The sequence below is a fragment of the Hyla sarda genome, chromosome 10 (genome assembly GCF_029499605.1).
Source record: "Hyla sarda isolate aHylSar1 chromosome 10, aHylSar1.hap1, whole genome shotgun sequence".
NCBI classification, from domain to species: domain Eukaryota; kingdom Metazoa; phylum Chordata; class Amphibia; order Anura; family Hylidae; genus Hyla; species Hyla sarda.
In genome coordinates this window covers 97531906-97557136 of record NC_079198.1, presented here as the reverse complement: position 1 = coordinate 97557136, position 25231 = coordinate 97531906, and the positions used below count along the sequence as shown (strand labels likewise).

Genomic DNA, 25231 nt, shown 5'->3' with positions numbered 1-25231 from the left:
CCGCGGGCATGTGAAAAACCCCCTCCCCCAATAAAAACGTAAATTGTCCCATTTTCCCTATCTTACCCCCAAAAAGTGTAAAAAAAAAAAAATTATTTTATATACATATTTGGTATCGCCGCGTGCGTAAATATCCGAACTATTAAAATAAAATGTAAATGATCCCGTATGGTTAACGGCGTGAACGTAAAAAAAAAAAAATCCAAAATAGCTGCTTTTTTATAACATTTTATTCCCAAAAAAATTTATAAAAAATGTAATTAAAGCTTTGTATAAGCAAATATGGTATTAATAAAAAGTACAGATCACGGCGCAAAAAATGAGCCCTCATACCGCCACTTATACAGAAAAATGAAAAAGTTATAGGTCTTCAAAATAGGGGGATTTTAAACGTACTAATTTTTTTTTAAGCGCAACAGTAATAGAAAAGTGTATAATCATGGGTATCATTTTAATCGTATTGACCCAGAGAATAAAGAACACGTGTCATTGTTGCCGTAAATTGTACGGCGTGAAAACAAAACCTTCCAAAATTTGCAAAATTGTGGTTTTCTTTTTAATTTCCCCACACAAATAGTATTTTTTTGGTTGCGCCGTATATTTTATGATAAAGTGAGTGATGGCATTACAACAGACAACTGGTCGCGCAAAAAACAAGCCCTCATACTAGTCTATGAATGAAAATATAAAAGAGTTAGGATTTTTTGAAGGGGAGGAGGAAAAAACGAAAACGTAAAAATAAAATTGTCTTAGTCCTTAAGGTCCAAATGGGCTGAGTCCTGCCAGAATCATACAAAAATGCCTAAAACACGTTTTCATTTATTTTTTTCCCCCACAAATGACACCATGTGTGTCTAAAATAAGATGTGCTAGATTTTGCCACATTTTATGATAAGATCTATGCACAAGGGAAACTGCCAGCTGGTTCACCGGTTGATCTGGATTAAAATCCTGTATTAAAGGGATACTCCGCTGCTCAACGTTCGGAACAAACTGTTTCAAAGCTGGAGCTAGCATCGGGAGCTTGTGATGTTACAGCCCCACCCCTCATGACGTCATGCCCGCCCCCTCAATGCAAGTCTATGGGAGGGGGCGTGACATCTGTCACGCCCCCTCCCATGGACTTGCATTGAGGGGGCGGGGCGTGACATCATGAGGGGGCGGTGCAATGGCGTCACAAGCAGTTTGTTCCAAATGCTGAGCAGCGGGTACCCCTTTAATCACCCATATTGGTGCCTCCATATCGGAGGTATACAATGTATTGGCCTCTGTGGATAAAATGTAAATGGCCAACTATGCACAATGGAGGTAAGGCCAGGCAAACCCAGCATCCCTACCACCTCCCCCTCTTCTCCCGTATGCCTGCCCACCTCATAAATGTTCATAAGACCCATGTGAATAGGAGGTAGGCGGACATATCGGAGCAGAGGGATAGGAGGTTGGGATGATGAATATTCCGGGTCCCGTCTCCATTGTGCAAAGCAGACGATTAACATATAATCAATTGAGGCTAATACATTGTATATCTTCAATAATACATGATTTTAAGTATATAACCCTGTGTATTGGGCTTCTTAGGTGGGAACCAACTGTAGGTTTCTCTCTAAAAAAAATTCTTGAATTATGTATATTCAACCTAAAAGTTCCCTTCAGCTCAGAGTTCAAAGGAGCGATGGTATTTGGGAGGGAATTTTGCAACAGCCAGAAAGCCAAAGGTTGGAAAATCTTGCTTTACAATCCACACAGTATAGCCATCAGGTTCTTGCTGGTAATGTTAGGAATATCTTTATCAGGTATAGGCAACATTCAGCACTGCAGATGCTTTTGACTGCATCTCCTATGATGCTTTGGCTGCATTGTAGCTGTAAGAGCATCATGGGAGATGTAGTCCAAAACCGAAGATTTGCCCATGCCTGATCTATATCATCTGCCATGGTAGATGATGTCAGACTGGCGTGCCCTATACCCTGTGTAGGTATGGTGGCAACGTCATGTAACCTAGGAAGGTGCAATAGGTTAATCTGCTTCCACCTCTGCACTGCAAGGATTTCTCCCATATACACATATAGGAGCAGCAGGGTGCAGCCAAACATTGCCTACATATTATTGAGAATACTTCCATAATGCGGCATCATTTATCTAAGCCCGTAGTGTTGTACATGTGCTCTATTAACGGTACATTTTGCTCTTGTTTTCTTAGATGGAGGACCTAAATCTCCCAGAGATCAAGAGGAGAAAACTAGAGAAAAAGGAGGAAGATAAGAAAGAATTCAAAGACCTGTTTGAGTCTGACAGTGATTCAGAGAGCGGCGGAGGGGGTCTGTCTCTGAAAGGTAATTAAAGGCGGATGTACGGTGCCAGCAGCCTCCAGCGGGGAGGACTGTCATAGCACTGGGAACAGTGGCTGGGTTGTTTTCCCTGCTGATGTGCCCGATGTAACCACTTCACTGCAGATGCCAACTATGCACAATGACTTTACTACAGAAGAAGAGTAAAGCGTATAAGAAAGTAGGGCTGGGCGGTATACCGGTTCATACCGAATACCAAAATTTTTGGGCTGCACAATATGAATTTTTCCCATACCGAAATACCGGTTTGGCCCCTCCCCCTTGGGAATGAATTATCAGCCCAGCGCTGCGCTGTCCCCACATCGGGAAACTAATCATATGTTACCCGCCAGCACTGTTCTGCTCCCCCCCACACCAAATCATGTTACCTGCAAGCACTGTTCTGCTCCCCCAAATCATGTTACCCGCCAGCGCTGTTCTGCTCCTCTTTGTTGCGGGGCGCCAGAACTCTATTCTGTATGCCAGTGATCTCCAACCTGCGGACCTCCAGATGCTGCAAAACTACAACTCCCAGCATGCCGGGAGTTGTAGTTTTCAACAGCTGGAGGTCCGCAGGTTTGAGACCACTGCTGTACGCTGTATCCCTATGCCCGGGCTGCAAAAGATAAAGAAAATAAACTTTAACTTACCTACGTTGGCCTTATGCTGTTTCTGGGGACTGGAACGTTGGACAGCCGTCAGCCTATCACCAGCCGCAGCGATGTCCCGGCCAGTGATAGGCTGAGCCCACTGTCATGTAAGGAGCTCTTACATGACAGTGCGTTTAACCGATCACTGGCCGGGACGGGACATCGCTGCTTCCGGTGATAGGCTGACGGCTGTCCAACGTTCCAGTCCCCAGAAACAGCATAAGGACGACGTAGGTAAGTTAAAGTTTATTTTCTTTATCTTTTGCAGCCCGGGCATAGGGATACAGCGTACAGCAGTGGTCTCAAACCTGCGGACCTCCAGCTGTTGAAAACTACAACTCCCGGCATGCTGGGAGTTGTAGTTTTGCAACATCTGGAGGTCCGCAGGTTGGAGATCACTTGCGTACAGAATAGAATTCCAGCACCGGCGGCCCGCAACAAAGAGGAGGAGGGCAGTGCTTGCGGGTGACATATGTGAGTAGTACCCCGCTGGGCTGATAATTGAGGGGGGGAGCAGAACAGCGCTGGCGGGTAACATTATTTGGGGGGGGGGGGAGATGAAAGAAATACCGTTATATACCATGGAACCGCCATAAGTTGCAAAAATACTGTGATACACATATTTGGTCATACCGCCCAGCTCTATAAGAAAGTCTTCGCTCGTCCCTTCTAGAAATGTTGATGTGAAAGCACTTGTATTTTGGCAGGGGCAGTCAAATACGATAACATTTTGCCAATTTTCTAAAACCTGCTGGTAATTGCCGCTCCAGACCGTCCTCGCTATCCGGGGCTGATGACTCTTTAATTAGCCCTTAAGGAAGCGGTCTGGGCGGCGTGGTATTTAAGGCTTCTTATTATTATTGTGCACGGCCGCAGCTTTTTGGACCCTAATTTGAAAAGCAATTAAGACGCCAATGAGCCTGCTGCAGATGTGAAACCTGGCTGAATGGCTGTCGCCGCCGCCGCCGCGTCTGATGAAAAAAGATGCACTTGGTCAGGAGGCTATTTATCTACATTAATTTGGTTCACGCACAGCTCTAAGATTATTTTAGTGGTCTAAATAAGTATCTGTATTAAAGAAGGTGACGCCGTTGTCAGCAAGACAGAGCCAGGCTTTTGGGTTACCTTTGTGATTTGGTGCTGAGACACCATTCTATTACAATGTGGGGGGAGTCCAGCAGTTTACAGGCTTATAGAAAGTCTATGACAATGTTCCCTTCTTATTTGATACTTGGGTATTCCAGCCAAAGGGGCACTCACCCGTGCAATTCAGTCCATTCTTTCCACCAATAAAGGGGATCTTGGCAATTGGCTCCCACCAGACAAAACTTCTATTATGTGTAAAGGATTTTTTTTGGCTAATAGGGTTAATGGCCAATCCAGAGAATAGGCTATCGATCGCTGATCGGTGGGCTGCTGACACCCAACACCCCTTGCTGATCAGCCGCTCGGTGCCCACGCTGTACAGTGAACAAGGCTGGAAGCAGTTGGCTTTGTTCACTGTGTAGTAAGGGGGCTTAGTTACTACATCTCTGCTCCCATTCACTTAAATGGATTATCCAAGAATAGAAAAAATTGAGCTAATTTCCTACAAGAACAGCCCCACACCTGTCCTCAGGTTGTGTCTGGTATTACAACTTGGCTCCATTCACTTCAATGGGACTGAGCTACAGTACCACACACAACCTGAGGACAGGTGGGGTGCTGTTTTTGAAACCTGCTCGGTTTTTCCAATTCTGGATAAGCCCGTTTAAGGAGTACTCCACTGCCCCAGCATGAGTGTGGGCTGCGGGGTCGTGACGTCACGGCCACACACCCTCAATGCAAGTCTATGGGAGGGGGCGTACGCCCCCTCCCATAGACTTGCATTGAGGGGGTGTGGCGTGACGTCACAAGGGAGGCGTGGTCGTGATATAGCAACCCCCGCAGCCTGCACCCAGCTTTTGAAACTAAATGTTTAAAGGGGTACTCTGGTGGAAAACTTTTTTTTTAAATCAACTGGTGCCAAAAAGTTCATTTGTAAATTACTTCTGTTAAAAAATCCTAATCCTTCCAGTATTTTATTAGCTGCTGAATACTACAGAGGAAATTATTTTCTTTTTGGAACACAGTGCTCTCTGCTGAATCACGAGCACAGTGCTCTCTGCTGACATCCCAAGCACAGTGCTCTCTGCTGACATCTCTGTCCATTTTAGGAACTGTCCAGAGCAGCATATGTTTGCTATGGGGATTTTCTCCTACTCTGGACAGTTCCTAAAATGGACAGAGATGTCAGCTGAGAGCACTGTGGTCATGAGAGCTCTGTGTTCCAAAAAGAAACTAATTTCATCTGTAGTATTCAGCAGCTAATACATACTGGAAGGATTAAGATTTTATAATAGAAGTAGTTTACAAATTTGTTTAACTTTCTGGCACCAAAAAAAATAAAAGCTTTCCACCGGAGTACCCCTGTAAGGCTGAGTTTCCACTTGGCTTTTTTTCTGTCAGTTTTTGGATATCTGCCACTGCAGTTTTTGAGCCAAAGTCAGAAGTGGATCCATAAGGGAGGAGAAGTATAAGTCCTTCCTTTATATGTCCTATTCCTTTTGAATAAACTTCTGGCTTTGGATCAAAAATTGCAGTGGTAGTATTCCAAAAACTGCCAGAAAATAAAACCTAATGAGGAGGTAATCTGCAGATAGGCAGCACCAACAATGCAGTGAACAGAGCCAACTGCTCCCTGCCTTGTTCCAAAAACAGCACCACGTTATATGTGGCATTATAATTAGGCTCCGTTCACTTTAATTGCACTGAGCTGCAATACCACATACAACCTGAGGACAAGAGTGGTGCTGTTTGTGGAAGAAAAGTGCTTTGTTTTTTGTAATCCTGGATAAGCATTTAATGTTATACAAGCAGAGCCTTATGTGTGCCCATCCTCATACTGGATAATTTAAAGAGGTTCTACAGGCATTATCCTCAGTACAGGCCGTCAATAGCCGGGGAGCTAGCTGTTGGCCAAATGATCGTTCAGCTTTAGTCTCCTCCTGCGCTCCCGCAGTGATTTCTCTACCTTTCCCCTCCTCTTGAGTTTTCTTTTGTATTGTGCACTGGGTTTTTGTGTTTTACGTCATCTCTCTGTTATCTTTTTGGGAATAGTTCCTGCATTTTCTTGTCACCGTGTTTCATGTTTCCTCTCTCCTCCTGTTATCTCCTGTCTCTTGTTCTCTGTGGGGTGGCACATTTCGAGATAAGTCTCGTCTCTCTTGTACATTTTTATTTTTTTTATTTTTGAGATTCCCTTTATAGGCTGAGGGGGGTCTCTCTCATCTGGCGGGACAGGTCTGGAGCGGTGACCTCGGCGATGACTTCACTGTAGCCCCGACCCTCCCGCCCACACAGCAGCCTACATGACTTGCCAGAAATCTGTTGTTAATTCTGTCTGTAGGTCCCACACAGGCCTCCGTGACCGCAGGTGGACCTTCCTTTTGTAACTCATGACCCCTTAGGGGATGAGAGATAATTCGGAACATCTGTCTTTGAGGGTTTAGGCCACAACACGCTGCACAGATTATACGTTAGTCGGCTTTCAGCGCACGATATGGGAGCACCACAGTGTAGAATAATCCGGGGAATGGCCGGCCCGCTCAGAGACTTGTCTTTTTGGGGCAAATATATAAAACTTAGTCAGAATGAACCAACCACTAAACGTGTGTTTGAGAACAACTAAGCAATACTTGACTCCAGTATTGACCGCGTATACACCGATCAGCCATAACATTAAAACCTACTATTGTGTACATCCCTCATATGCTGCCCAAACAGCTTTGACCCCTTGAACCATTGAGTCCACAATGTGTGAAGGTGTCCTGTGGTCTCTGGCACCAAAATGTTAGCAGCAGATCCTTAAAGGGGTTATCCAGGAAAAAACTTTTTTATATATATCAACTGGCTCCAGAAAGTTAGACAGATTTGTAAATTACTTCTATTAAAAAATCTTAACCTTTCAGTACTTATGAGCTGCTGAAGTTGAGTTGTTCTTTTCTGCTAAGTCCTCTGATGACACGTGTCTCGGGAACTGCCCAGTATACAAGCAAATCCCCATAGCAAACCTCTTCTACTCTATGCAGTTCCCGAGACAAGCAGAGATGTCAGCAGAGAGCACCGTTACCAAACAGAAAACAACAACTCAACTTCAGTAGCTGATAATTATTGAAAGGATTAAGATTTTTTAATAGAAGTAATTTACAAATCTGTTTAACTTTCTGGAGCCAGTTGAGATTTATATATATATATGTTTTTTCCTGGAATACCCCTTTAAAGAGTACCTCTCATGATCTTGAAAAATGTTATAATCCTCCCAGTTCACTGCCCCAATCATGGTAAATCACCCCCAGCCTTTATTTTTATTATTTTTTAGTTTTCTACCTTGATAATGCTCTGTATTTTCTGCTCAGTCTCAGTCAGATTCACCGACTGGGAAGGGGCGTTCCCCAGCAGGCGTGACATCATCTGAAGCCATACAGGAGAGAACTTCCCTCCCTCACTCTGCTACACACAGCCCAGAGCAGTTCAGTGTGAGATGAGCTATCATTGGCTAAGGCTGCACACATCCCCCTCAGCACTATAGACTGCATTTCCTGATTTTGGACTTCTGCCAGGCCAGGAGGAGTCCAAAGACTGTGCAAGAGATGGGGAGTAAATGTGCTCTGGACAAGTAGGGAGACACCTAGTGACAGCTTTTTTAAACACAAATAAAACATAGAAAAAATTTTTTTTTTTTAAACAAAGTACATCAGAAAGATTTTTTATTTACCATACAGAGTGCAATAGCAAAAATGTTTTTATTGAGAGTGCCCATTTAAAGGCCTGTACATTGTGAGGTGCGGCCTCCATAAATTTGGAGTTAGAAGGCCAGGTCAACACCTTAATGCAAGTCACGTTCTTTTTATTGATCAATTTTTACAGTGTGGCTAGGCAGAATATCCTGCTGAAAGAGGTGACTGGCAATAGAGAATTCCGCTGCCATGAAGAGGTGTACATGGTTTAGCTAGGGGGCAATTGTCAAAATAACATCTTGAAAGCCAAGACCCAAAGTATCCCAGCAAAACACTTCCCAGAGCATCACACGGCCCCCACCACCTTGACTTCTTCCTACAGTCCATATTGGTGCCATCTCTTTTTTTCCTGGTAAGTGACACATACTTACCCGGCCGTGATGGATCGGACCAGGCCACGTTTTATTTATTTTTCATTGCTCCATGGTCCAGTTCTGATGCTCAAATGCCTATTTTAGGTGACTTCGGTAGTGGACAGGTGTGAGGTGGGCATTCTGACCAGTCTGCAGCTATGCCGCCCCATATCAATAAATTGTGATGCCCTATGTGTGTGTTTTGACACCTTTCTGTCATAGCCAGTATGAACTTTTTCAGCAATTTGCGCTATAGTACCTCTTCTGTGGGATCAGATCAGATGGGCTAACTTTTGCCCCTACACATATCAGTGAGCCCTAGACTTTCATGACCCTGGTTTTCTAGTTATCCTTCTGTAGATCCCCCAATTGGTAGGTACTTACCACTGCAAAATAACTAACACCTCATAAGACCTGCTGCTTTGGTGGTTGCCTTGACTGCGTTGTCTAGTAATTACAGCAGCATTTCCCAACCAGGGAGCCTACAGCTGTTGCAAAACTACAACTCCCAGCGTTCCTGGACAGCCTTCGGCTGTCCAGGCACGCTGGGAGTTGTAGTTTTGCAACAGCAGGGGGCACCCTGGTTGGGAAACACAGTATTACAGTTTGGCCCTTGCCAGAGTAAGGCTGCATTCACACCACATTTTTGCAATACAGTTCCCGTATACGTTTTCTATGTGAAAACCGTATTGAAAACCGTATGCACTGACTCTCCATTGAAAACCGTATGCCAAAAGATGCATCAGGTTGTGTCCGTTTTGCATCCTGTATGGTTTTGTCAGTTTTTTTTCCCGTACCCAAAACCGTAGCCTACCACGGTTTTTGGACCAGGGGAAAAACTGTATTAAACCATGTACGTTTTTTTTTTTTTAACATGGGAGTCAATGGGAACCATACAGAACTGTATGTGCGTACGGTTCCATCCGGTTTTCACCATACGGTTTTTGACTTTGCACAGTTTTTTTTCTTGGAATTTCAATCAAACAAGTGAAACTTTATTCATAATGGAGATAAAAGTTAAAAACGTATACATTTTTTTCTTAAAAAACGGAGGCAACCGGACATCATTTTTTAAACCTTATACGGTTTTTAACTGTATACGGGTTAAAATTTGTACACACGTTTTGATACAGTTTAGTCCGGTTTGAGGAATTAGTTTTTCATCTAAAACCTGATACGGGAACTGTATTGCAAAAACGTGGTGTGAATGCACCCTTACCCAGATCCTTACCCTTTCCCCATTTTTCCATCTCAGGACAGGTTTCTTTGCTTCCTATTATATTCCACCACTAATTTTATATGAGCTGTTCTGTGTTACTTTCAGTGGTTTTATTGTTATGGCTAGTCTATAGGTGGTGTAAGCAAAGAGAGGTTTATAAATCAGGATATGTAACGCAGATAAATGCATACGCGCATATTGCTTGTCTAAGACGTCTCCTGTGCAGAAGTGAGGAAGCGGCTTGTGACAGATCTGTGCCGGAGCGCGCCGTGCAGCCAGGGCTTATTAATGGCTCTTCCAGCACGGCCGGATGTTCTCGGCGTCAGGTAATTAGCAGAGAGGAGTGGGCAGCTGGAGGATCGGTGAGAGCCTCTCTAATGAGCGCGGCGCCGCTGCTTACTGACGGCGCTCTAATGGACGCCAGAGACCCGGCTCGTTACTCTGCCCGCAGTCGCCTCGCGCAGCGCTCTGTAGGTTTATCTTCTCCCCCTCACGCTGATTGAATCTCTCCGTTCTGGCCTCTCATCCCCTGCTTGAGATTTCTTTTTATAATTTTTTTTCCTCTAATATATTCTGTCTCTCCTCCTTCATCCCTGATGATCTTTCTGTCTGCGCTTTTTCATTTCATGCCTCTCGTCGGGTCTCTTGAGCATTTCATGGTGTTACGCTCTCTCTCATTGAGGCACATTCTCGCTTCCTGTCATCCAGACTTGGCATTCGCACCCTGCCGGATTTATGTTTTTTTGTCAGGACATTGCGCACGTAACACATCCCCATTGTGTTTAAGGTTTGGGTCCCTGGCATAAACTGTACCAGTCTACAGAGTGTGGCCTGGCTTGTCGTGAAGCCCAGTAAAATAATCTTCAGGTATTATAGAGCTTTGGGTATATACTCCAATTCAGTGGTGAGCATCATCCAGGAATTAGTACCAGTATTAGTACCGAGGGACCAATTACAAGTCTATGGGGTCGCAGGACGGAGTCAGTTGTGAGCCGGGTAGTGAACTTCTCCCTGCTCGCTCTCCTGACTGGCGACAAATCAAAACCCTCCATATGTCTCTGTGACATGTGATTTTTTTTTTTTTTAACCTGTTCAGGACCCATGACGTATGCATACGTCTTCACACCCTGGGTCTTAAGGACCCATGACGTATGCATACGTCATGGCGTTTTCCGGTCTCTGCCGCTCGCCGGGCAGAGATCGGAACTGGATGCCTGCTGAAATCCTTCAGCAGGCATCCAGGGCAAACGCCGAGGGGGGCCTTGCGATCTGCGGCGACACCGGGCTGATCGGGTCTCTGGGACCCGACCGCCCGGTAATTTCGCATGATCCCGGCTGTCACAGACAACCAGGACCATGCTGGAGTATCGGAGCGAAGTGGCAAGCCTGCCACCTCCTCCGATCCTCTGCGATCTGTCGGTTAGTTAACCGACCAATCGCAGGAGGGGAGGCGGGTACTTCCTCCCGTCCTGCCCGGCCCCTTGAAGTGCGGAGAGGACGGGAGGAAGACCGGAGGACGCGGCGGGGGACGGGGGAGTGCTGGGGACCGGCCCCGGTACTTACCTCGTCCCTGAAGACCCGGATCCAGACGATGAAGACGGCGGCGGCGGCGACAGGTGAGTAGATCTTCAGCCGCGGTCGGGCCCTTTACACTAATGCACGTCGCCGTAAAGCGACATGCATTGCTGTAATAGGACCCTGTAAACTACAACTCCCAGCATGCCCAGACAGCCCTTGGCGTCTGGGCATGCTGGGAGTTGCAGTTTTGCAACATCTGGAGGTCCACAGTTTGGAGACCACTGTGCCCTTCCAGATGTTGCAAAACTACACATCCTCAGCATGCCCTTACTGTCCAGGCATGCTGGGAGTTGTAGTTCTGTAACATCTGGCCCTTCAGATGTTGCAGAACTACAACTCCCAGCATGCCTGGACAGTTTTGGCATACTGGGAGTTGTAGTTTTGCAACATCTGGAAGGGCACAGATTGGGAACCACTGTATTAGTGGTCTGCAAACTGTAGTCCTCCAGATGTTGCAAAACTACAACTCCAAGCATGCTGGGAGTTGTAGTTCGGCAACATCTGGCTCTAAAGATGTTGCCGAACTACTACTCCCAGCATGCCTGAGAATGTTTGGGAGTTGTGGTTTTGCAACAGCTGGAGGCACACTGGTTGAGAAACATTGTTTCCTAACTCAGTGTTTCCCAACCCGTGTGCCTCCAGCTGTTGCAAAACCACAACTCCCAAACATTCTCAGGCATGCTGGGAGTTGTAGTTTTGCAACAGCTGGAGGTCCCCCCCCTGTGAATGTACAGGGTACATTCACATGGGCAGGGGGCTTACAGTGAGTATCGGGCTGCAAGTTTGCGATGCAGCAAATTTTGCGCGGCAGCTCAAACTCGCTGTAATCCCCCCGCCCGTGTGACTGTACCCTAAAAACACTACACTACACTAACACAAAATAAAATAAAAAGTAAAAAACACAACATATACACATACCCCTACACAGCCCCCCTCCCTCCCCAATAAAAATGAAAAACGTCTGGTACGCCACTCTTTCCAAAATGGAGCCTCCAGCTGTTGCAAAACAACAACTCCCAGTATTGCCAGACAGCCGTTGACTGTCCAGGCATGCTGGGAGTTTTACAACAGCTGGAGGCACCCTGTTTGGGAATCACTGACGTAGAATACCCCTATGTCCACCCCTATGCAAATCCCTAATTCAGGCCTCAAATGCACATGGCTCTCACTTTGGAGCCCTGTCGTATTTCAGGGCAACAGTTTAGGGTCACATATGGGGTATCGCCGTACTCGGGAGAAATTGACTAACAAATCTTGGGGGGCTTTTTCTCCTTTCACCCCTTATGAAAAGGTGAAGTTGGGGTCTACACCAGCATGTTAGTGTAAAAAAAATAAACTTTTTCACTAACATGCTGATGTTGCCCTATACTTTTCATTTTGACAAGAGGTAAAGGGGAAAAAAGCCCCACAAAATTTGTAACACAATTTCTCCCGACTACGGAGATACCCCATATGTGGGCACAAAGTGCTCTGGGGGCGCACAACAAGGCCCAGAAGGGAGAGTGCACCATGTACATTTGAGGTGATTTGCACAGGGGTGGCTGATTGTTACAGCGGTTTTGACAAACGCAAAAAAAACAAAACCCCACATGTGACCCCATTTCGGAAACTAGACCCCTCACGGAATGTAATGAGGGGTGCAGTGAGAATTTACACCCCACAGGTGTCTGACAGATCTTTGGAAGAGTGGGCTGTGCAAATTAAAAATTTTGTACAGACCACTGTTCCAAAGATTTGACAGACACCAGTGGGGGGTAAATGCTCATTTTATGCCTTGTTACGTTCCTCAAAGGGTCTAGTTTCCAAAAGGGTATGCCATGTGGGGGTTATTTTGCTGTCCTGGCACCATATGGGCTTCCTAAATGCGACATGCCCCCCGAGCAAAATTTGCTCTCAAAAAGCCAAATATGACTCCTTCTCTTCTGAGCATTGTAGTTCGCCCGTAGTGCACTTCAGGTCAACTTATGGGGTACCTCCATACTCAGAAGAGATGTGGTTACAAATTTTGGGGGGTATTTTCTGCTATTAACCCTTGTAAAAATGTGAAATTTGGGGGGAAACACACATTTTAGTGATTTTTTTTATTTTTTTTTTACGTATGCAAAAGTCGTGAAACCCCTGTGGGGTATTAAGGCTCACTTTATTTCTTGTTACGTTCCACAAGGGGTCTAGTTTCCAAAATGGTATGCCATGTGTTTTTTTTTTGCTGTCCTGGCACCATAGGGGCTTCCTAAATGTGACATGCCCCCGAGCAAAATTTGCTCTCAAAAAGCCAAATATGACTCCTTCTCTTCTGAGCATTGTAGTTCACTCATAGTACACCTCAGGTCAACTTATGGGATACCTCCATACTCAGAAGAGATGGGGTTACAAATATTTGGGGGGTATTTTCTGCTATTAACCCTTGCAAAAATGTGAAATTTGGGGGGAAACACACATTTTAGTGAAATTTTATTTTTATTTTTTTACATATGCAAAAGTCGTGAAACCCCTGTGGGGTATTAAGGCTAACTTTATTCCTTGTTACGTACCTCAAGGGGTCTAGTTTCCAAAATGGTATGCCATGTGGGGGATTTTTGCTGTTCTGGCACCATAGGGGCTTCCTTAATGCAACATGCCTCCCAAAAACCATTTCAAAAAAACGTACTCTCCAAAATCCCCTTGTCGCTCCTTCGCTTCTGAGCCCTCTACTGCGCCCGCCGAACACTTTACATAGACATATGAGGTATGTGCTTACTCGAGAGAAATTGGGCTACAAATATAAGTATACAATTTCTCCTTTTACCCCTTGTAAAAATTCAAAAATTGGGTTTACAAGAACATGAGAGTGTAAAAAATGGAGATTGTGAATTTTCTCCTTCACTTTGCTGTTATTCCTGTGAAACACCTAAAGGGTTAAAACGCGGACTGAATGTCATTTTGAATACTCTGGGGGGTGCAGTTTTTATAATGGGGTAATTTGTGGGGTATTTCTAATATGAAGACCCTTCAAATCCACTTCAAACCTGAACTGGTCCATGAAAAATTGTGAGTTTGGAAATTTTGTGAAAAATTGGAAAATTGCTGCTGAACTTTGAAGCCCTCTGGTGACTTCCCAAAGTAAAAACACGTAAATGTTATGATGCAAACATAAAATAGACATATTGTATATGTGAATAAAAAAAAATAATTATTTGGAATATCCATTTTCCTTACAAGCAGAGAGCTTCAAAGTTAAAAAAATGCAAAATTTTCAAATTTTTCATAAAATGTTGGGATTTTTCACCAAGAAAGGATGCAAGTTACCACAAAATTTTACCACTATGTTAAAGTAGAATATGTCACGAAAAAACAATCTCGGAATCAGAATGATAAGTAAAAGCATTCCAGAGTTATTAATGTTTAAAGTGACAGTGGTCAGAATTGCAAAAAATGGCCGGGTCCTGAGGTGTAAAATGGCTGGGTCCTTAAGGGGTTAAAAGGACATGCACACTTGAAAGGTATTTTGTTTTCTTTTCATTCACCCCTGAATTTGGTTTCAATATACTGACCAAATCTTCAGTATCTGAACAAAGCTTAAATGGGCACTGTCATTAAAATTATTTATTTGCGTGTGATACAGAAGGTAAAATAAATAAGATTTGTAATTTACTCCCTGTAAAAAAAATTAAAAAAAATAAAGGATTTTAGGTCACTTTTCATGGCCTTATAAATCTGGCCACTAGGGGTCTCCCTTCTGGTCCAGACTGCATTCCGTCTGCTCAAAAGCACAGACTTTGGTCTCCTGCTGGACTGCCAGGAGACCAAACTCAGGAAGTGCAGTCTGGCCATAGGCAGCACTCGCTCTCTCTGTTTCATTCTTGTTTCATACACCGGTAGAGAGCGGGTGCTATTCACTGCCTATGGCCAGACAGCACTTCCTGAGTTTGGTCTCCTGTCAGTCCAGCAGTCTGTCTGGCCATAGGCAGTGAATAGCACCCGCTCTCTACCTGTGTATGAAACAAGAATGAAACAGAGAGAGCGAGTGCCAAAGTCTGTGCTTTTGAGCAGACGGAATGCAGTCTGGACCAGAAGGGAGACCCCTAGTGGCCAGATTTATAAGACCATGAAAGTGACATAAAAATCATCTATTTTACAGGGAGTAAATTACAAATCTTATTTATTTTACCTGCTGTATCATATGCCAAAGAATAATTGTAATGACAGTGCCTATTTAAGTTATGGCCCTCATACACATTAGATAAATGTCTTTTCTCTGACAGATGAAATCATGGTGAAAAAGAAGCAGCCATATTGATACTTCCTTACATGAGATGGGCTACCACCAAAGGTGCCTGGAAGCAGCTTACTTTCCCATTCATCATCCAAAACACATGCAGTTAGGACTTAGCCAAGCTTGTGTATGGGGGAGTTGGGAGGAATAGCTGTCAAGCTAATGAGTGACTGACAACTTTGTAGGGTGGATGGCCACATTTAAGGTTGCTGAACACACAACACAGCTGTCGATTGAAAGCTTGTTTGGCCAACAGCTATTTCTCCGCATGTTGCGTGTTCTGAATAAAGCAGGTTGGTAAGCTGCTGCCAGACACCTCTTGTGGTTGTTTGGCTCCCTTAGAAGAAAAGGATCAATCAGTTGAAATTAAAGATGCCCGATCCTTCTCTCCCCCGACATCATACGTTTTCTACACCTTGAGGTTTACTAACGGTTCTTGGCTGCGCCTGGTATTGCCGAGCGGCCCCAATCAAGCCCTCTAATGCTATTAAGCTATGTGCGCCACATCCGTAATCAACTTTTTTTTTTTATCAGGAAAGTCAAAATCAAAGAGCGGAGATGACTCATCCGATGAGAGCTCTGATCTAAGCAGCGAGGGAGAGGAGGGCGAGTACGAGGTGGAAGACGACGACAGCAGCAATTTGGATGGTGAGGCCTGGAACCTCTTAACATGATAACTAATGCCTTGACGGTCTGTTCAGTCTAAAAAAACAAACTTGACGTATGAGGAAAAGCTTGTGCGATGACATTTTATACGGCAGATTTATCATTTGTTTTTCACATTGTGTATTGAATTAGTGTTTGTACCTTGCATAATATTCATGTTTAGTTTTAACAGTGGTTTTAGAGTTTCCCTCTTCTAGTTGGGGAAAAATTGTGTTTGAGTCGAGGGAGTTTCAGGCCTGGCGAGGCATTAAGGGGTTAATGCGGTACAGCTGGCCGGTAATGAGCTGTGGAGGCAGCGCGGGACAGAACGCTTTATCGCAGGCCCTGTGTCATTAATCACCAGATACAGGGAGAGCCAGATCTGGCAGGCACAACGCACTACTGCTCCCCCCATGTGCACATTTACATAGCCCTATACTCATCCATCCGATCATATACGCAGCCGCCTCCCAGAGATTACTGACACTTCCCCGATTCCGGGCACACGGAGCGGAGGCAATGGCAAGGATTCGTCAATTAATGAGCGCCGCTTTTCTCTCCATTCCCTAATATCAGATGCACAAGGCTAAAGAAGCGTTAGAAAGGCTGATTTTTTTTTTTCCTGAAGGCAATAACACTCAGTACAATGGTAGAATACTTAAAAGGCTCGAAAAATTTCTAATATATTTTCTTTGCATCAATTTTTATTTTTTTTATATTTGCTTGAAAGGGGTTTTCCCATTTCTAAAAGAGACTTATTTCTAATAGAAACCTGAAACAAAGCAGGTTTTGTAAATTACAAAAATTGTCGCATGAGGTGGGGCAGGTGACACCAGTCTTTCTTCCTCTTCCCCTGTAGCGTATACCACACCCAGCAGGCATTGTGGCACAGCGCATGGGTGCGTCAGCTCTGATGTACATACAAATGGCGTGATGAGTTGATCTTATCATGCTATATACAGGGTATGGCCCATTTCTGATATGTCAGAGCTAATGTACCCGTAGGGTGTGGTGTACGCTAGGCAAACGGAAGAATGAAAACTGGTGTCACGCCACGCACCAAGAGACTGTGAGGATGTTTCAGAAAGGTAAGTTACTTACCAAGTAGCTTCTGTTCACGTTCCTAGCAGAATAAAATACTTTTATTTAAAAAAAAAAAAAAAAGTCTTTATATTGGAGCCTTTTTGTTAAGGGGTTATTTATTCTCCATGGGGCCTCCAAACATTGCCTAGAGCTGAGCTTGGCATTGTTGGTAAGCCTCATAGAGTATGAATGGAGCTCTGCCAACACATGCATGGTGTGCTCTGTTTATTCCCAGGGACATTTCACCTCTGTATAACTTTAGATTTTGGGATTCCACTTTAAGGCTATGACCACACCGGGTATGTGTTAAATTGAGGGTGTGGATTGACACCTCATACCCATCGACTAATTTAAGATGCTTTTTACATGACCTATGCAATAAACAAGTGTCTGTATCTGGATATTTCCTGACATACGTGCTAAAGGCTTAACATAAATCAGTGTTTCCCAACCAGGGTGCCTCCAGCTGTTGCAAAACTACAACTCCCAGCATGCTCGGTCATCCAATAGCTGTCCAGGCATGCTGGGAGTTGTAGTTTTGCAATAACTGCAGGCACCCTGGTGGAGACACATTGACATAAGGCCTTATTCACACTTTTATATGAAAAAACGGATATGGATATTGTTATAAATAACAATGGAAATAGTACAGATCCAAATTACGGAAGGGTGAATGAGTCCTTACTCTCAGGCTGAAAGTCTGTCCTGTAACAAGCAATTCAGCTGTGTGTCCGTCACATGACCAGTGCACGGTTTTAGGGTGCTCTTTTACTGTGCAGTTTGGTGCAGTTTTGATCCAGGTAGGAATTATAATGAGTTAGATATAATAGGAACAGATACTACTTCTATTGGTTTGAATGAATATACAAAGAATAAAAAAATAGGAGAAGTAGCATCTGTTCTTTAAATTATTTAACTCAGTGTTTTTCAACCTGTGTGCCTTCAGCTGTGCAAAACTACAACTCCCAGCATGCCCAGCCAACCAAAGGCTGGCTGGGCATGCTGGCAGTTGTAGTTTTGCAACAGCTGAAGGCACAATGGTTCGGAAAACCTAGTCAATTGGACACAGTTTGGTGCTATTATTTGTTTTTTCTTCCCTTATAGCAGTGTGCTCAACCTTTGGCTTTCAGTGCATGATGGGAGTTGTAGTTTTGCAACATCTGTACAAGCCACAGGTTGGGGAACATTTCCAGAGAAATGGAAATATGACCACAAATGTGGTAGTAGCCTTATGTGATTTGTTCAAGGAGCATCCTCACTTTACGGCATTGCATTACATTAAAGCGATTGCCATCGATTGTTAAAGGGGTACTCTGCCCCTAGACATCTTATCCTTTAGGGGCAGTGGTCTCCAACCTGTTGACCTCCAGATGTTGCAAAACTACAACTTCCAGCATGCCCGGACAGCCAATGGCTGTCCGGGCATGCTGGGAATTGTAGTTTTGCAATATCTGAAGGTCCGCAGGTTGGAGACCACTGCCCTAGGGGATAAGATGTCTGATCGTGGGGTCGGCCACTGGGAACCCCCCCCCCAAACCCCTTATCTCTCCTGCAGCACCCCAGTCATCTTGTGCACGGAGCGAGCTTCGCTCCGTGCCTGATGACTGGGGATGCAAGGGCCCAGAGGATCATGGTGTCATGTCCCCGCCCCCTCGTGATGTCACGCCCCCTTAATACAAGTCTATGGGAGGGGCATGGCGTGATGTCACTATCCCTATGGCCCCTGCATTGCTAGTCATTTGGCACAGAATAAAGCTTGCTATGTGCACAAGATGACTGGGGTGCTGCAGGAGAGATCGCAGGGGTTCCCAGCGGCGCCCCCCGCGATCAGACATCTTATCCCCTTTCCTTTGGATGGGGATAAGATGTCTGGGGGCGGAGTAACCCTTTAATGTTGCCCATAATCCATTGTATGTAAAGTCTTATCCACGATTGACGCAATTGAAAGTATTTATTTATTTCTGTTAGAAATAAATATATATATATATATATATACCGTGTATATATACCGTGTATGTATATATATATATGTGTGTATATATATATATTTATATATATATATATATATATATATATATATATATATTGCAATGAAATGTATTCTTTTATTCCTGGGCAAGTCCTTGTGATGCAGCCTTACTTCCCGTTCTATAGATGACTATAGGCGGTTTTGTGTATAGGGTAAATCCTCCAGAGAAGGCGTCTTTCCTTCAGACACACATCTGGCTGCAGCGCCTGGCTCAGGCCAGTGTCCTCTCTATCTGGATGCTGCAGAAAGCGGCGATAAATTAATGAGCGGCGAGATTAATTAGTGATGAGCCACCCTCGGCCGGCTTGTTCCTTCCTGATAAAGCAGAATTTATATTTGCTCTTCCGCCCACAGGGGAATCGCAGGATGAAGACGAGGAGGAGGAGGGGGGAGAAGCCAAAGCCCACAAGAAAAAGATCCAGAAGAAGAATAAGGGGGCGCAGCGCCTCTCTCAGGCCGACCTGAAGGAACTAGCCAAAGGGGAAGAAGATATTGTGCAGGATCTCGAATTCTCAGACGATGAGTAAACACCCGCCGAGTGTACCGGTAACTCTTTGTCTGCTGGACACACTCACTATCGTTTGGGCTCCTGCAAGTGTCTGACAGATTTTACTATGCCCCAAGTTGCCCCGGTGCCAGTCTTTCATTGCAGCGCCAGCACCATCATCAATGCACACGGGAATCCTATACCATCCCTAATATGCCCTGCACCCCAAAAATCCATCACGAAGAACAGACACAATGATGAAGTGTTACAGAACGCGGAGGGAAAAGTGCGGTGATTAATATTTCAGCGCCTGGGGGCTGCGCACAGTCACAATGCAGTTAAGTTACTGGGGGAATATATGATGCTGTTACCGTGATTTGGGACCAGCTGCGTATTCCTTCAGTAAGGCATCCCGGGGACTCTACATGTCAGTCACCTGCTAAATATTACATTAACTGTTCGATTGCCGGCAAGCATTACACTTCATTGGAAGACCTCATTCACATGTCACATGATGCCGCTGTCTTGCATTGGACGTCAGTGTACGGACTATTTATGGTTCGGTGTTGTAATATTGTGTACAGGACATGTTAACAGATACTATTTTCTTTTTTAATATAAGACCCTGAACTTCCCTTCCAAATTTGTTGAGTGTTTATTTAATCTATGAATTCTTGTTAAGAGGCCTGCCTTACACCTGCTTAAGGGTGCGTTCCCACCTGGCGTATACGCAGCGTATTTCACACTGCGCAAAATTTGCGGCAGCAGTGGGAAGGACGCTGCGTATTCCTCGCTCGCTATACACACAGGGCTTTCCGGCGGCTGCCCTATGTGTGCAGTCACGCCGGCACACAGCCCGGCCTCCAAAACTCACTACACGCATAGGGCTGCCGCCAGAAAGCCCTATGTGTATAATGAGCGAGGAATACGTAACGTATTTTCCGCTGCTGCCGCAAATTTTGCGCAGCGTGAAATACGCTGCGTATACGCCAGGTGGGAACGCACCCTAAAGGGGTATTCTATTCAGATATTTATGGCATATTAGGACCTCGGGGACCTGCATCAAGAGTTTTGATCAGTCTTATTGCTTAGACCACCACTGATCAGGAGACTGGCATGCTTAAATCCTTGGCTGAACGAGATCTACTGCTTATAATGGGGTCGCAGGACAGAGATTCTTGCTTGCTGGGGAGTGAAGCGCGCTGTTCAGCACAGCAGACTCAGGGAGGAAGTGAATGCATGGTGAGTGAGGATGGGCTCAGTGCTTTGCCTCGGACTCGCCCCTTCCTGATCAGTGGATGTCAAAATGAGTGAGCAGCAGAACAGAGGGATTTGTATGCAAAATACAAAAGCTAGGCACATAAATAGACATGTAAAGCAGCTGCATGACCTAGTGAGTAACATATATAAGCATTTTTTTATGTGATATGACAGGAATGCTTTAAATACAAATGTAAGAATTTACTAAAACCAGCATTTTACACAGCAGTCTTAACCCCTTAACGACACTGGACGTAAATGCATGTCTTGGTGCCCTGGTACTTAACGCACCAGGACGTACATTTACATGTACATGATGGTCATGTTATGTGCGGTAGGGCCCGGCTGCTATCAGCAGCAAGGGATCCGCCGGTAATATTACATTAACTGTTCGATTGCTGGCACTTCATTGGAAGACCTCATTCACATTTCACATGATGCCGCGGGGATCTGATCATCCATAATGGCGGCCGGAGGTCCCCTCACCTGCCTCCGTCCATCTCCAGGGGTCTTCTGCTCTGGTCTGAGATCGAGCAGACCAGAGCAAAAGATCGCCGATAACACTCATCAGTGCAATGCCCCATGCATTTCCCATTCAGTGCAGACTATTCAAGTGCACAAAAAAAAAAAAATTTTAAATTCCTTCCCCCCCCCCCCAATGTGTAAATGTCCGAACTATCAAAAATATAATGTTATTGATCCCATATGGTGAACGGCGTAAATGTAAAAAAATACTCCTAAGTTGCTGCTTTTTTTTGTCACATAATATAGAAAAAAATTAATATTTTTTTAAAATTCTTTCACATATGCAAATGTGGTATCAATAAAAAGTACAGATCACAGCGCAAAAAAAGAGCCCTCCTACCGCTGCTTATACGGAAAAATTAAAAAGTTATAGGCCATCAAAATAGAAAGATTTTAAATGCACTAATTTGGTCAAAAAGTTTGAGATTTCTTTTAATCGGTACAATAATATAAAAGTATCTAGCCATGGGGATCATTTTAATCGTATTGACCCACAGAATAAAGAACACACGTCATTTTTACCGCAAAGTGAACAGTGTGAAAATGAATCCTTCCAAAATTTCCCCACACAAATAATATTTTTTGGGCTTTCACCATACATTTTATGGTAAAAGGAGTGGTCATTGCAAAGAACAACTGGTCACGCAAAAAACAAGCCCTCATACAAAAAAAATTTTTTTTGACTTGTCACTGCTGAGACCCCCTCAGAGCAGGCTTCACTTCTTGGCTGACAGCTATCTACCACTTATAATGGGGCCGCAGGACAGAGATTGTTGCGAGCTGGGGAGTGAAGCGCATTCTCCTGAGACCCTGGCCAATCTAAACTTTAGAAATGTCTCTGTGACGTGTCAAAAGTGTTTTTTTTTATTAATTTTTTATTTTTTTTTAATGACGGGTGCACACATTGTAATAAATGTAAAGTAGCGAGCGTGGCAATATGCAGCTTAAAAATTAGCGAGTTTTTTTTTTTCATTGTCGTAATTCATAATGCATACAATTCTTCAATCCATGGTCTCATGTATGAACATGCGCGGTCAGCTCTTGCTGTTTACACAACACCAGTCCTTTAGTACAGTGGTCTTCAAACTGTGACCCTCCAGATGTTGCAAAACTACAACTCCCAGCATGCCCGGACAGCCAACGGCTGTCCGGGCATGCTAGGAGTTGTAGTTTTGCAACATCTGGAGGGTCACAGTTTGGAGACTACTGCTCTAGTATGACCAGTCTTCACTGTGACACGAAGATCTAGACGTATCACCTGCTCCGTACCGTGTTTGTTGCTAAGTAACTGCGCAAATATATTTGGGTTGTCACTTGGCAAATAGTGCTGAGCAAAACGAAATCAATATGGAGCATGACGTATGGATACAAATGTTATATGCAGCCATCCCCAACCCTGGAAGGGTCGCCCCCCCCCCCCCCCCCTTTATATATCCTATGGAGGGGACACTCAGGACGGATACCAGGGGTGGAGCTGCAGTGCAGGTCACATTAACTGTATCTGTTCCCGCTATAGATTGGGCTTTGTGACCAGTTCCGGGGCAAAACATGTTTTTCAATTGGATCTTTTCCTTTTGTCGTCTTACTGTAGAATGTCAGGCTTCATGCATATAAAATATTAGATTTTTACTATGTGGTTTTTTTCCCCCCTGGTGCGATGGTCATGCCAGAACCGCGCTCTGTGCCACTATACAACAGCGGTTACGCTGTAGTCCCCAGCTATAAAACATGCCACAGCGGTTTTAAGAAAAACATTAAAAATGCCTTTTTGCTTGGCACAATTTCAAGAGTATCCCATCCAGAGCTGTGTGAGTTAACCATGTCATGCCTGGCTTCATAAGACATTTCTTTCCTTCGTCCACAGGGAAGCTGACAGTGGGTTCGCCCGCACTAAACCTAGTACATGGGGTTATAGTGTAGATGAACCAGATTACAATGAGTATGACTTATCTGGATCTGCTGTCCGGTTAGGGGGGATACCCGTTAAATTAGCAATCTGGAAATGGCCACCTTGGAGGCAGAACCCGGCATACCCAGCATTCCAGGCCTCTATTGCGTGAATCAATGGAGGCTAATACATTGGGTACCTCCAGAACCAAACCATGGATCCGGGTAGGTGTTACGTCATTGTAACTAGGTTCACCTGCACTAGTACCCTATGTATCGGGATTAGTGCAGGTGAACTCGCTGTCAGTTTGCCTTTAAGAACTTGCCCTCTGTCACGTGATACAAATACAGACTTTAGAGGGGGGATTTATCATTCTCTGCGCCTGTGTAGAGTGGCAGAAGTGCGTAAAAGTTGTGCGCAAGATTTTTTTGGGGGGTGCAACAAGAATTTAGAATTCTGCCAGTCTGCTCAGGTGCAGGCATTGATAAGTTCCTCCACTAAGTGTCCCTTGTGGCCTTGGTCATTGAAAAGATTACTCTCGAATTATGATGTTGGGAAACACTGATCTAGAGCAGAGTTTGGGTTAACATCTAAATCTCTAGCCTTCTAGGCCACTGAGAGGGTTCCTGTATGTATCCCTGGTGGTCTAGGACAGGGTTATCCGTTGTCAAATGTATGGTTCAAATTGATTTTATTACAATCATTTTTACGAGTAGTCCAGTCCTGAAAAACGTATCCCCTATCCTAAGGATCTCTCGTATGGGGCCCCGGCTCTCTGGGCCGATAGCGTGTGTCGACCACCGCACAAAGCGGCGGCTATGGCAGAGCTGGAGATTGTCGAAGGCAGCGCTCCAGCTCTGCCATAGAGTTGTATTGAGTGGGCATGTCAGCCACCGCTTTGTGCAGTGGTCAACACGCCCCTTTCCGCGGGCAGCCAGGGCCCCGTATGGGAGATTGCAGGGGTCCCTGTGGTCGGACCCCCGCTATCTGAAACTTATTCCCTATCCTTAGGATAGGGGATACGTTTTTCAGGACTGGACTATTCCTTTAAGGGTTAACACTAATACAAAATCGCAATGCAAGAAGGCATGAAAAAAGAAAAAAAACATTCAGAATGGAAGTGACACAGGTATGCATACAACCATCTTGCCGTCATCCTGTAGGTTTTCACGACAGATTTATTGTCCGGGGACTCCATAAACAGAAGCCAAGACCACCATGTTTCTCTAAAACTATTGTGAGCATTATGTTCATCAGGGCTTCCAATCTCAGAGGTTTCGATTTGGGTGTGGAGGACCTCCAAAGCCTTGGGATTATTTGCCTCATCACCATTCCAAAGAAGCCAAGTAGGCTTTTCTTGATCAACAGGATGAGCAAGAACATAGAACAATGGAATCTCTGGGGTTAGATTAAGGGAAGTGTGAAAGATATTTTTGTATAAATCAACAATTTCCTTCCATAGGTGGGTTACTGGGGGACAAGACCACCAGGTGTAAAGCATTGTCCCCTTTTCTGCAGAACACTTATTAAAGGGGTTGTCCAGGATGAGAAAGGCAGCTGATTTCTTCAAAAGACAGCTCCACACCTGTCCTCAGGTTGAGCGTGGTATTGCAGCTCGGTACCATTGAAGTGAATGGAGCCAAGTTATAATACTTCCTATAACCGGAGGATGGGTGGCGCTGTTTAAGGTAGAAATTAACTTTGGTTTTCTTTTGATGGACAACCCCTTTAATATCAGATCACGGATGGTCTGACACTCCTGCTCTACAGCTGATAGGCTCTGCACGGGCTGCAGCCCTTTAAACAGCTGATAGACAGGGGTGCCAGAAGTCAGACCCCCACAATCAGCTGATAGACAGGGCTGCCGGTAGTCAGACCCCCACAATCAGCTGATAGACAGGGGTGCCGGAAGTCAGACCCCCACAATCAGCTGATAGACAGGTGTGCCGGAAGTCAGACCCCCACAATCAGCTGATAGACATGGGTGCCGGAAGTCAGACCCCCACAATCAGCTGATAGACAGGTGTGCCGGAAGTCAGACCCCCACAATCAGCTGATAGACAGGTGTGCCGGAAGTCAGACCCCCACAATCAGCTGATAGACAGGTGTGCCGGAAGT

General features: G+C 44.8%; 1 protein-coding gene across 1 annotated transcript in view; it reads left to right on the top strand.

The window, feature by feature from the left end:
- NOC2L (NOC2 like nucleolar associated transcriptional repressor) overlaps window positions 1-20104 on the top strand; it is a 114228-nt gene extending 94124 nt beyond the window's left edge. Inside the window, exons 17-19 of the mRNA XM_056543793.1 lie at window positions 2201-2333; window positions 15731-15844; window positions 19308-20104. Coding sequence (XP_056399768.1) covers window positions 2201-2333; window positions 15731-15844; window positions 19308-19480 — 420 coding nt within the window. The 3' untranslated portion in view covers window positions 19481-20104. The remainder of the gene's footprint in view (window positions 1-2200; window positions 2334-15730; window positions 15845-19307) is intronic.
- The last annotated feature ends 5127 nt before the right edge of the window (window positions 20105-25231 follow it).